Genomic DNA, 13,196 nt, shown 5'->3' on the forward strand with positions numbered 1-13,196 from the left:
CCCAAAGTTGAGGCCACCGTGGCAGAGACATTGTGAATTTTCAATTGATTATTAAATGGCTGCACGATTTAATGGAAATCGGCTATTTGTTACCCAGCTTTCACAGACATAGATAAAACTAAGAAAATGAATGAAAAAAGGCAACACTTTCATAGTAGAAGTGGTAAAGTGACTAAGCTGTCCTGTTTCTCTGAGGGCAACTAACAGACTCATTATCACTGTCAGGCCACATGCACACGATCAGATTTTTGGTCCACGTCCGATCCTCATTCTTTTGTTGATTGCACGTGAACCGTATTCATTTCTATAGGCCACAAAAAATGTCATCCGTGTGCTGTCTGCATCCATGCAGCCGTTCCGCAAATTATAGAACACGTTATATTCTTGTCTTTTTGTGGACAAGAATAAACATTGCTACAATAGGGCCCACAGAAAGTGTGGGATGCATATTTTGTAGACCGCAAAATGGCGGTGTACAGGAGGCCTTTTTTGTATCAGCGCGTCCTATCTTATGGCAGCAGGATAAACTCAAAACTTTCCTGGTGTTGTGCATCCTTAGTGAATCTTTTTTAACCACCTCCAGACCGCCTAACGCAGATTCGCGTTCCGGAGGTGGCAGCGCTGCGCACAATCACGCATATACGCGTCATCTCGCGAGACGCGAGATTTCGCTCAAAGCCGGCCCGCGCATGCGCATTGCGGGCCGGCAAAATTAAAAGAACAAGTTCGTCACCAGCCTGCCAGCAACGATCATTGGCTGGCAGGCTGGCGATTTTCAAAAAATCCAATCACAAGTCATATAACAGATCATATTAGTAAATATGATCTGTTATATGGCTTGTCTGCTCCTGTGCTGGTCCTTTTCGTCGGTTGGATCCAGCAGAGAAGCAGACTGAACTGTGAGTACACCAAACACTTCACTGTAGCCCCAGATCACCCCCCTGCACCCCAATTAACCCTTTGATCACCCCTTTGATCGCCCCTGTCAATCACTAGTGAAAGGAAAAAAAGTGATCAGTGTAAAAACTGTCACTTTTTTTTTTTTCACTAGTATTGGCTGTTAGGTTTTAGGGATAGTTTAGGCCCCTTGGTTAGGTAGTTTAGCGTGAGTTAGCGCCCAGCCCACCGCACCGCAGTCACTTATTCGCTGTTTAGCGTATCGCTAATCAGCATTTGTACTTTTATAGTATCTGTAAGTGATCAAAACTGATCACGGTCAGATCTATAATAGTATTAGTGTCACCTTAGCTCGCCCTCCACCCAAAACGCAGTGTTTGTCCGATCAGGCCTGATCGGTCGCCCACACGTGCGTTCACCCACATTCATTTTACACGCACTGCAGAGATAAAAAAATCAGTTTTGATATTTTTTATCAACCGCAGCGGCCTCCGGTACTTAGCTAGCCTCCCCTTTGTAAGACAGGCTTGCTTTTTTTCTTGGGTAGTCTCAGGGAATACCCCTAAATTTAGTAGTCCAAAATGTCAAACAGGGGGTATTCTTCTTAAGAGGCCTACAGGATTCTGACCCAGTCGGATGAGGAGTGGGAACCCTCATCTGACGAATCTAGCGGGTCAGAATATGAACCTGTAGAAAGCAGTGGCTCTCTGACCCAAAGTTCGGACGAGGAGGTTGAGGTCCCTGGCAGCACCAGGCGTACCCGGCCCCGTGTCGCTAGACCACAGGTTATGCAGGATCCGCTTCAAGAGCAGCAGAGTGGGGCTGTCGCTGCCAGATTACGTGGTGAGGCATACACCAGCAGCGCAGCCCTCCCTGGACCTAGTACCAGCACTGCCGTACAACATGGTGACGTGGCGAGCACCAGAAGGGCAGTTGAAGCTGGTACGGTGGCACGTGCAGTAGTTACCCCGTCGCAGCCACCGCACAGACAGGCCCGTAGAGCCCCTAGAATCCCTGAGGTGCTGGCAAACCCTGATTGGCAGTCACCAACTTCAGCCGCACCATTAGTTCCCCCTTTCACCGACCAGTCTGGAGTTCGGGTTGAGACGGCTCAAATTGGTTCGGCCCTGGGATTTTTTGAGCTGTTCTTGACTGCGGAGCTCTTGGACTTAGTCGTGGCAGAGACAAACCGGTATGCCACACAATTTATATCCGCCAACCCGGGAAGCTTTTATGCCCAGCCTTTCCGGTGGAAACCAGTCCAAGTTTCCGAACTTAAATTTTTTTTGGGCCTTCTCCTCAACATGGGCCTGACAAAAAAGCATGAATTGCGGTCATATTGGTCCACGAACCCGATTCATCACATGCCCATGTTCTCTGCTGCTATGTCCAGGGCACGATTTGAGGCCATCCTCCGTTTCCTGCATTTTAGCGACAACACCACCTCCCGTCCCAGAGGCCACCCAGCTTTTGACCGGCTCCACAAAATTCGGCCCCTCATAGACCATTTCAACCAGAAATTTGCAGATTTGTATACCCCCGAGCAAAACATCTGCGTAGACGAGTCCCTAATACATTTTACCGGGCGCCTTGGCTTCAAACAATACATCCCAAGCAAGCGTGCCCGGTATGGGGTCAAATTGTATAAGCTCTGTGAAAGGGCCACAGGCTATACCCACAAATTTCGGATCTATGAGGGAAAAGATCAGACCCTGGAGCCGGTCGGTTGCACTGACTACCTGGGGAGCAGTGGGAAGACAGTCTGGGACTTGGTGTCACCCTTATTCGGCAAGGGGTACCATCTTTATGTGGACAATTTTTACACAAGTGTGGCCCTCTTTAGGCATTTGTTTCTAGAACGGATTTGCGCCTGTGGCACCGCGCGAACTAGTCGCGTGGGCTTCCCCCAACGGCTTGTAACCACCCGTCTTGCAAGGGGGGAGAGGGCTGCCTTGTGTAACGAAGAACTGCTCGCGGTGAAATGGAGAGACAAGCGTGACGTTTACATGCTCTCCTCCATTCACGCAGACACGACAATCCAAATTGAGCGAGCAACCCGTGTCATTGAAAAGCCCCTCTGTGTCCACGACTATAATGCGCTCATGGGAGGGGTGGACTTCAATGACCAGATGTTGTCTCCGTATTTAGTTTCCCGCAGAACCAGACGCTGGTATAAGAAGGTGTCTGTATATTTAATTCAATTGGCGCTGTATAATAGTTTTGTTCTCTACAGTAAGGCTGGGAGAACAGGATCCTTCCTCAAATTCCAGGAAGAGATCATCGAGAACCTCCTTTATCCAGGAGGTTCCGTGGCCCCATCCACCAGTGTAGTTAGCCGTCTACACGAGCGACATTTCCCCAGTGTCGTTCCTGGTACCTCAACCCAACCGTCACCCCGAAAAAGATGTCGTGTCTGTAGCAGGAGTGGAATAAGGCGTGACACCCGCTATTTCTGTCCTGACTGTCCTGACCACCCTGCCCTATGCTTTGGTGAGTGTTTCCGGAAGTACCACACACAGGTACACCTAGCATAGGGATTGCATCTCACAGGACAGGCACACAGGGCTATTAGGGCCCTTTTACTCACAGCTGCTGCAAACCTCTCCTTTCACCTGGGATAAAGTGCATAACGTACTTTGCCACATCTTTGGGCGATTTGAGCTTTGCACATTGTCCCATGGTGAAGGAGAGGTTTGTTCTATAAAGGTAAAAAAACTAAACAAAAAAAAAATTACCGGTAAGTAAAAAAGTTAAAAAAGTAAAAAAAAAGTTAATATGTTCTGTTCTAAAGTTAATAAAGTTATTGCGTTGCGGCCTGGTTTTTTCTTTTTTGTTTTGTTTTTTTTACCTTCCAGGTGGACCAACCGATCGACTAGCTGCAGCACTGATGTGCATTCGGACAGAAGCATTGCGCTGCTGTCAGATTACACGCAAGTCGGTGTATGCGGCGCTGCAAGACGAGATTTCTCCTCTGCAGTAAAAGATACGTTTGCCGAGGCATATGAGCTGAGGAGGTGGCGGTGTTCATATACTTTGGCAAACACTTTGTATATATAAAAAAAAAAATTCTGGCAATGATTTATTCATCCACATCGATTGATGTGAATGGAGAAATCTGGTTTGCCAGGGCATACGAGCTAAGTGGGTATGGATGTTGGGCGGAGCTCCTATGTCCTGGCAGACGCCTTTCCCCTCCTTTTTTCTTTTTTTGGCAGAGATTTTTTCATCCACATTGATCGATGCGAATGAAGAAATCTGTGCCGTTCATTTTTTTTCTTTCAGCCCAGAGGCTGAACGGAAAAAAAAATCTCATTACCTGTATGCTCAATATAAGGAGAATAGCAGAAACTCCTAATGCTGGGCATACATGTAATTATTGCGGAGACCCTCAAATGCCAGGGCAGTACAAACACCCCACAAATAACACCATTTTGGAAAGAAGACACCCCAAGGTATTCGCTGAGGGGCATATTGAGTCCATGAAAAATTGAAATTTTTGTCCCAAGTTAGCGGAAAGGGAGACTTTGTGAGAACAAAATCAAAAAAATCAATTTCCGCTAACTTGTGCCAAAATTTTTTTTTTTCTATGAACTCGCCATGCCCCTCATTGAATACCTTGGGGTGTCTTCTTTCCAAAATGGGGTCACATGTGGGGTATTTATACTGCCCTGGCATTTTAGGGGCCCCAAAGCGTGAGAAGAAGTCTGGTATCCAAATGTCTAAAAATGCCCTCCTAAAAGGAATTTGGGCACCTTTGCCCACCTAGGCTGCAAAAAAGTGTCACACATCTGGTATCTCTGTATTCAGGAGAAGTTGAGGAATGTGTTTTGGGGTGTCTTTTTACATATACCCATGCTGGGTGAGATAAATATCTTGGTCAAATGCCAACTTTGTATAAAAAAATGGGAAAAGTTGTCTTTTGCCAAGATATTTCTCTCACCCAGCATGGGTATATGTAAAAAGACACCCCAAAACACATTCCCCACCTTCTCCTGAGTACGGAGATACCAGATGTGTGACACTTTTTTGCAGCCTAGGTGGGCAAAGGGGCCCATATTCCAAAGAGCACCTTTCGGATTTCACTGGTCATTTTTTACAGAATTTGATTTCAAACTCCTTACCACACATTTGGGCCCCTAGAATGCCAGGGCAGTATAACTACCCCACAAGTGACCCCATTTTGGAAAGAGACCCCAAGGTATTTCGTGATGGGCATAGTGAGTTCATAGAACTTTTTATTTTTTGTCACAAGTTAGTGGAATATGAGACTTTGTAAGAAAAAAAAAAAAAAATCATCATTTTCCGCTAACTTGTGACAAAAAATAAAAAGTTCTATAAACTCACTATGCCCATCAGCGATTACCTTAGGGTGTGTACTTTCCGAAATGGGGTCATTTGTGGGGTGTTTGTACTGTCTGGGCATTGTAGAACCTCAGGAAACATGACAGGTGCTCAGAAAGTCAGAGCTGCTTCAAAAAGCGGAAATTCACATTTTTGTACCATAGTTTGTAAACGCTATAACTTTTACCCAAACCATTTTTTTTTTTTTTACCCAAACATTTTTTTTTTTATCAAAGACATGTAGAACAATAAATTTAGAGCAAAATTTATATATGGATCTTGTTTTTTTTGCAAAATTTTACAACTGAAAGTGAAAAATGTCATTTTTTTGCAAAAAAAATCGTTAAATTTCGATTAATAACAAAAAAAGTAAAAATGTCAGCAGCAATGAAATACCACCAAATGAAAGCTCTATTAGTGAGAAGAAAAGGAGGTAAAATTCATTTGGGTGGTAAGTTGCATGACCGAGCAATAAACGGTGAAAGTAGTGTAGGTCAGAAGTGTAAAAAGTGGCCTGGTCATTAAGGGTGTTTAAGCACTGGGGGCTGAGGTGGTTAATGCTGTCACTTTCACGGACTTCAGCAATACTTGTTTTGTTCCTAGGAATTGAACCGTACATGCCGATCCATGCAGCAAAGAGTCCTGGAGCTCATACCTCGAGTGACCCATGAACAACTCACAGAGGAGCTTCTTATTGTGAATGACAACCTCAACAATGTTTTCCTTCGCTATGAAAGGTAAGCACTGGACGTCTGCTGCCACTGTCTGGTGGTTCTGCTATTGAGGGCGGTCAGGTCTTGAATCTTGTGTTATGAATGGTAGACAGTCACATCTGCTAGCTGTTACATACAGCTGATATCCTAGTGCAGCTGTTAACTCTTAGCTCTACAGTTTAACCCTTTTAGATGCAGCAGTCAGTAGCAACCAAAGAATCTAAAGGGTTTAACAGAGGTACTGTCACTACTATCTGCATCCTGCAACGGTATTGTGGGCTGCTGATGGGCTGTCATGGCAGTGGACCCCCATGTATGTCATCTTTGTCCACCCATTAATTAGATCCTGCCAGAAGCAGTCTAATAGAGTGTATATCAGCATTGGGGTGCATGGAATAATATACTGTTAGAAATATTACTGTGTATTGTGCCCTGTGCTGGGTAATTCTCAGAGGAACTAAAAGAAAATGTAAAAAAAAAATCTCTTAAATTTTTATGCATTAATCTGTGAAATAAAAAATAAAAAATCCACATCCGTAATGACCCTTACCCAAATAAAAACAATGTGGGATGTGCTGCTGCTGTTTGGTCATGTTGCCAACAAAAAATGGAATAAAAAACAATCAAAGTTGTATGTGGCCCGAAATAGTACCAATAAAAACTACAGCTCACCCCCACAAAAAAACAATCCCCTTCACAAACCCCACCCAGAAAGGGCTGATAAAAGTTAAAAAGATGTGTGTACTCCAAAATGGTGACATTGAAGAATATAACTCTTTCATGGCTTTTGAATCTGACGAAAGAGAGAAACTTATATGAATTTGCCTTTGCTTTCAGGTTTGAGAGAATGTTTGTTGGTCAGACTGGTAGAGCCGCAGAAAACCAGGTAAATATATGGAATGTTAATTATCAGGAAAAACAAGACTAGATATACATACCGCGAAAGCCCACATTTAGTATGCTCAGCGATCACCAGGTTTTTTATGTGCTGCACTCACGCCGCACTATGGGGGAGATTTATCATAGCACGGGGGCGTAGGCCGAGCTGTGATACCCAGGCACGCTCCCAGATGCTGCACGTAGTTTATGATGAGGCATACGCATTTCAACTGAATTCTGTGCCAGTTTGTAGCTGACATAGATTTCAGTGTTCTATGCCAGAAAACTGGCGAAGAAGATGATAAATGTGGTGGGGTCTCCGGCCCTCCCAACCCTTGCCACTCCCCCTTTTGAGAAAGTGGCGAGGCCAGTGGAGAAACGCCACTAGCGCAAAAACATTGACGCAAGTAGTATTGAAAAAGTTGCAAGCACGCAGTTTCTGACTTCTTCAAACCAAAAATGCGGCGTATCCCAGTAATAAACCTGGCCCTATGTGTTACCATTACCTTGCATGTTTTCATAATCTCACAACAGCCATGCAACAAAAACGTGCATATATAGTGTATAAGTGGATGAATTTCCTTGTACAATTTTAATTCTGAACGTAGTCTGTTATTGTATTTATTTTTCTTCTCTACTGGAGCATATGTCAGATATATAGGCTTCCAGCTCTTTACAGTAATCTATCACATACAGTAGGTGTCTGATACTACACTATCAATGGCGGGAATTTCCAGGAAAAGTCTCAAAGTTCAGGTCGTTCCATTTCCATTGATGGCGTGACCTTCATTTGATGCAATCTACACATGAAAATGTGAATCAGAAGCTGTATCTATTTCTGGATAACTGCGATTTTCCTCTTCTTTTTTTTTGGTCTCAACATGCAGTCGCTTTCGATTGTGTGAATGATTATCTTCTCAGCAAAGATATAATGAGTTAGGCACTCCGTAGGAATTACGTGAAGTATCGTGTTGATCTTTATTTGGTTTCCATATACAAGGCAACTTCTTTGTGTACACGTCACGTTTCAGTCCTACATGGACCTTTTTCAAACACTAGTTGCCATAAGAAGAAAAGAGCGAAAAAGTGGTTTGAGGAAGATGACTTGTCATCATGTGACCACGTAATTCCTACCGAGTGCCTACGTTTATTTTATCTTTGCTTACTATGGGGGTGGGACCCCACAACTAGAGCGCCCAACCAATAGGACACGAGTGCCACATCCCACTAAAAGTGATTATCTTCTCAGCCACGGTGGATCCAGTCACAGTAGGGGTTAATTGCTTTTTCTGTGTGCTCACCTTGACTTCTGGTGCTGCCTACGGGGAGTCAAATCATCCCTATTTGAATTGCAGTTATCTGTGCAGAAAAGTTAATTATTTTATTGAAATCTCTCATTTTGAATGTTTTATTTTAATGCAGTTCGCCCCATGCCCACCATATTCAGTGTTCTTACCGCACATACAGGTCTTATCTGCCTCCATTTACATAATAGTATCATGATAGTATAATCAGTACCATTATTCAAGATACCATGAAAATAGCCCTTGAATCAAAAGATTTAACCTTCTTTTTTTCAGATATTTCAATGTATTATTTTTATAATAAAGGGTTTAATCACTTCAGTAAGTAGAGAAAGTTAATACAAGGCACTTACTAATGTATTGTGATTGTCCATGTTGCTTCCTTTGCTGGCTAGATTCATTTTTCCATCACATTATACACTGCTCGTTTCCATGGTTATGACCACCCCTGCTTGCATACTATAGGAAAGTGTCTGCCGGGACAGTGGGAGCTCACATAGGCTGGTGCTTTTTCCTATATTGTTCAAGCATGGCCACCGCTGATGGATTGCAGGGTGGTCATAACCATGGAAACGAGCAATGTATAATGTGATGGAAAAATGAATCCAGCCAGCAAAGGAAGCAATATGGACAATCACAATACATTAGTAAATGGTATGTATTAACTTTCTCTACATGATAAATGCTATTTGCTGAAGTGAGACAACCCCTTTAAGTGATGGTCTATCCTCAGGATAGGCCTTCACTAGCTCACCAGTGGGGGTCTGACACCCCACATCCCCCACCAATCGGCTAGTCATGGCCTATCCTGAGCAGTCACAACAGCTGGTCCTCTCCTTTTCTGGTTGTCACACCAAGGCCTCTCTTCCCCCGTTTTCTTCCCTCCTACACACTTCAGGAGTGCACCCAATGCTGGCAGAAACCTATATATGAGCAATAAATATAGCTTTCTGCATTGGACTCTGTTGAAAGTGCAGTCATTATGAGAGCCGCTGTGTGTCCAGAGTAACGCTATAAATACTTTGATCTAATTGTCTTGTGCTGCTTTTTAATTACATAACGTCTGATTTGCAGCCCACGCAAAAAATGTAAATTTGGAATTCAGCTGGATCCCTGTTACCAGAGAATATGTTACGTTAGCTTATATGAAAGATGTACACGCTGTTATGTGAGGCAGGTGTGAGATATTAGATTAGATGTACACCACTGTGTGATGCATGCACAAACCAGCAGAAATGTGTATGAATGGATAGCACTCAATGACTTGAAATCCATACAAAAACAGAGCTAAGCATATATTGTTACTCAGTGTTACATTTACAGTGAAAGGGAGTCAGCACTGATCATGCAAAACTGCTGACAGCCCTAGATAGCGGCTGGAGGGAGCAGTAGAAACATACCTTTTGTGGAATTTTTATTACCAGTAGAGATGACAAAATTAATTCATAAGAATCGATTTGCCTCATTAAGCAGAGTTCTGCATCTGTTACCAGGTGTCCCCAAAGCTGAGGACACACCCCTTGCCGCTTGATTGACAGGGAAAAAAATCTCTGTGGGCCCTGACAATTTCGCATAAGCGCAGAGGCTGTGCTCCCACTACCGGAGCAGTGACTGCTATACTTTCACATAGCGGCACATGAACAGTCTCTGCATCGGAAGCAGAAGAGCCTCCGCACTTCACTGTTTCTATTCGGGGCAGCGTCACCTGAGTGAGATTGTCAGAGCTGGCTGGGATGTCCAGCCCTGTCAATCAAATAGCAGGGGAGCATCCTTAGCTTCAGGGACACCCCATCATAAGTGCAGAGCTCTGCTTGATGAGACAAATCGATTTGCTCATCTCTCATCAGGAGTAGTGTGAATATGAACTTTTATTCTGGCAGATTCTGCTTCTTGAAGTGCCCCAGAGGCGGTGCTTCACTGTCAAGTGCTCTCTGAATTGAGCTGTCACACGGTCCCTTCCCTTGGCTCTGAGTGACAGCTGCAGCATCCAATCAGGAGGCCACTACAGCTGTCACTCAGAGCAGAGGGGAGAGGATCTGAAACAGCTCAATGCAGGGAGAGCACTTGACAGTGAAGCCCCGCCCTGAATACTTGCAGGTGCTGAATAAAAGTTCATATTCACACTGCTCCTGATAATAAAAAAACTCCACAAAAGTTTATATATATATATATATATATATATATATATATATATATATATATATATATATATATATATATATAATTTTAAATGGTATCCATGGTCTCAGAAAACCTATTATATGTATGAATGCTTTTGGCCTTTTGTTTCAGTGATTTGTGGGTTTCTCAGCACCAGATCGCATCACCATATTTCAGTGGTGAAGAACTTTTATGAATATTTTATATGAAAGCTGAATTCTATGACTTGTGATCTAGCCCAGCTTTGATTGTGCAGGGACATTGTAGACCTGCTGGTGCTGCTGCAGGTCTGGTATCCTGCTTGATTTAAGAATGGCCCTTGTTATAATACAGTTTTGTCCTTGTAGGTAGCTCTACTTTTACTGGGAGATTTCTCATTGCTTTTATATGTATCGTTGGTTATTGCACATCAAACCAATTACCGTACTTGAATGCTATGTTTCATAGGTCTTAATAATCCACCAGTCTTTTGTGTTTTAAAATGGATATGCATAATCTGTTTCTTCATCTGCCTCTATTGATAGGAGGAGTGCTTAATACCACTGGGCAGGTGGGTAATGCATAACGGCGGAGATCTTGTCTAGCAGTCAGTAGTTTGTTTTTCAGTTATCAGCAACTACATGAATTTAATGAATCTGTTTACTCCGTGGAAAATGCTGTCTATTGTTCAGCATTAGCCTGTGGTGCGCACAGTCCTTTCTTGTGATCTTGCCAAAATGGAGCATTATCTCTGCTGGAAAGTTCTCTCATGGCTGACCCTGACTAATATGGTATTTTCACAAGACATATTTCAGTATAGAATAGATGCTATTTAGACATTTTACAAAAAAAAAGCCATTAAGTTGATGCAGTCCCTGGGTATAGAGAGCGGTTTATAATACCTGTAGTTTGTGTGTTTGTTGCCGCCTTGTAGTTGTTTTTAGTCTCCTGTCTTTATATTATGGTTTCTCTTGTTAGGATTTTGAAGGTTTTTACTTTATCGGACTTGGTACTTTTTACCTGCAGACACCAGATTTTGTATCACGTTTTGCTTTACTATAATTTTAATCCTATGCTAGGTATTCTGACAACCAAAGGCCAAGTAACCACCCTGCTCATCCTGTGTATTATTCTGTATTGTAAGTTTGCTGCTAGATATAATGTGTGTATGCTGAGATGGACTCTGACTAAAAGCTGTCCTTTTTCCCGAATTAGATTCCAAACAACAGAGACGCCTCACCATCTCTTATTGACCTAGAGACCACCTCTACAGTGGCCCAATCATCTGCTTCCTCTCTATCTGCACAGCTAGCCAGTATCAGTAAGTTGTCTCCCTGCTGTCCGTGCATATGTACTGTATGTATGCTTTAAAGAAACTGAAAAATTGAAAATTTCATTTTTTTGGGGGATTTTTGTTGCTCTCTCCTTTTACTGTAAGTCTTAACAGGGTTGTGCAAGAACAGGGGGTTTTGGCAAACCCTCCTTGGCTGACTTGGCCGGACCTATAAAGGGAAGCTTGCTTACCTGCTTCCCGGCTCCTGCTCCTTCTCCTCCAGGCCTGCTGGGCTCCTTTTCTGTAAACATCTAGTCTGACATTGCTGCAGCCAATCACTGGCCACAACGGTGACCGGCTCCCCTTACGTCATGAGAAATGGTCACATGATGCAAGGGGATCCGACCACCACATCTGCCAGTAATTGACTGTGGCAATGTCAAATCGGATGTTTACAGTAAGGGTGCCCAGCATAGTATTGCAGACCAGGAGAAGAAGGAAAAGGAAGCCAGCACGGGAAAGCAGGCAAGTAAGCTTTCCTTTACAGGTCCGGCCATTTGGGGGAAGGGGGGGGGGGGGGGTGAGGGATTGCCAATAACCCCCATTCTTGCACGACCCCTTTAAAGTTGTTGTGACATGGAGACAACCTTATCTAAAGTGATCTACGTTGCCGGTCAGCTGATATCCAAAGGTTAGAAAAACATGATTATCAGGCAACTTCTGCACATAGGTAGAAGGAAATTAGACTTTGAATAGGGAGCATGAAGAATCACTTTAAAGAGGACCCTTCTCCACTCCTGACATGGTTGTTTTAATAGCTCCATGCATTCCCCATATAATAACAATCCTGGAGCCTCTAGTCTTATGCATGTTTGTTGTGCCATTCCTTTATCATTTTTATTAGACGTTATGAATAAATTGCTAGCAGTCCGCAGTAAGGGTAGAGAGGGGTGGTAACCAGTTGGTGGTATGTCCCTGTCTCTCTCTATCCAATCAGTGCTGCCATTCTCAGCCTGTGCAGGTACACACCCCCAACTTACCTCCCCTCTGTACCCTTACTGCAGACTGCTAGCAATTATTCATAACTTCTAGTAGAAATAATAGAGGAATGGCACAACATAGAGACATAAGAATAGATGCTCCAGAATTATTGTTACACGGGGAATGCATGAAGCTATTAAAACAGGCATGTCAGGAGTGGTGGCAGGTCCTCTTTAATAATACATTTCATGAAAAAAACACCCTAAATGTCTGATTGGTTTCCACCTTTGGGATCCCCACTTACAACATTTAATAGAAAAAATATTAAACCAGGCAAATAAAACCTACAGGAACGTTACAGAATAGGTTTTTCTTTTTCTGTCTGGTGTACAGATTTCTACTCCAGACGTACAGGCCAAACGTGATGGCCCATCCATCTGATTACAGAAAAGTGCTAATTTTGTTGTTCACTAATGAAGCGCAAACAATTAGCAGACCTGTAGTGTAGATACTGGCCGTGTGTGTAAACTTTATATTTCCCAATAGCAATCAGAGAGGTTTCTGAGCTTGTAACATTTTGTGGAACAGATGATAAAATCTGTATATCTTCCAGTGGGCACTGCCAGTAAAATTGGATGTGTAAGTCTGCTGCTGTCACTGTGCTATTCT

General features: G+C 43.3%; 1 protein-coding gene across 1 annotated transcript in view; it reads left to right on the forward strand.

The window, feature by feature from the left end:
- The window catches only part of TOM1 (target of myb1 membrane trafficking protein), a 126,866-nt gene that overhangs the window by 81,448 nt on the left and 32,222 nt on the right, over window positions 1–13,196 (forward strand). Inside the window, exons 8-10 of the mRNA XM_040407022.1 lie at window positions 5,842–5,975; window positions 6,789–6,837; window positions 11,489–11,594. Coding sequence (XP_040262956.1) covers window positions 5,842–5,975; window positions 6,789–6,837; window positions 11,489–11,594 — 289 coding nt within the window. The remainder of the gene's footprint in view (window positions 1–5,841; window positions 5,976–6,788; window positions 6,838–11,488; window positions 11,595–13,196) is intronic.

Source organism: Bufo bufo, chromosome 9, assembly GCF_905171765.1.
Source record: "Bufo bufo chromosome 9, aBufBuf1.1, whole genome shotgun sequence".
In the NCBI taxonomy this organism is placed as follows: domain Eukaryota; kingdom Metazoa; phylum Chordata; class Amphibia; order Anura; family Bufonidae; genus Bufo; species Bufo bufo.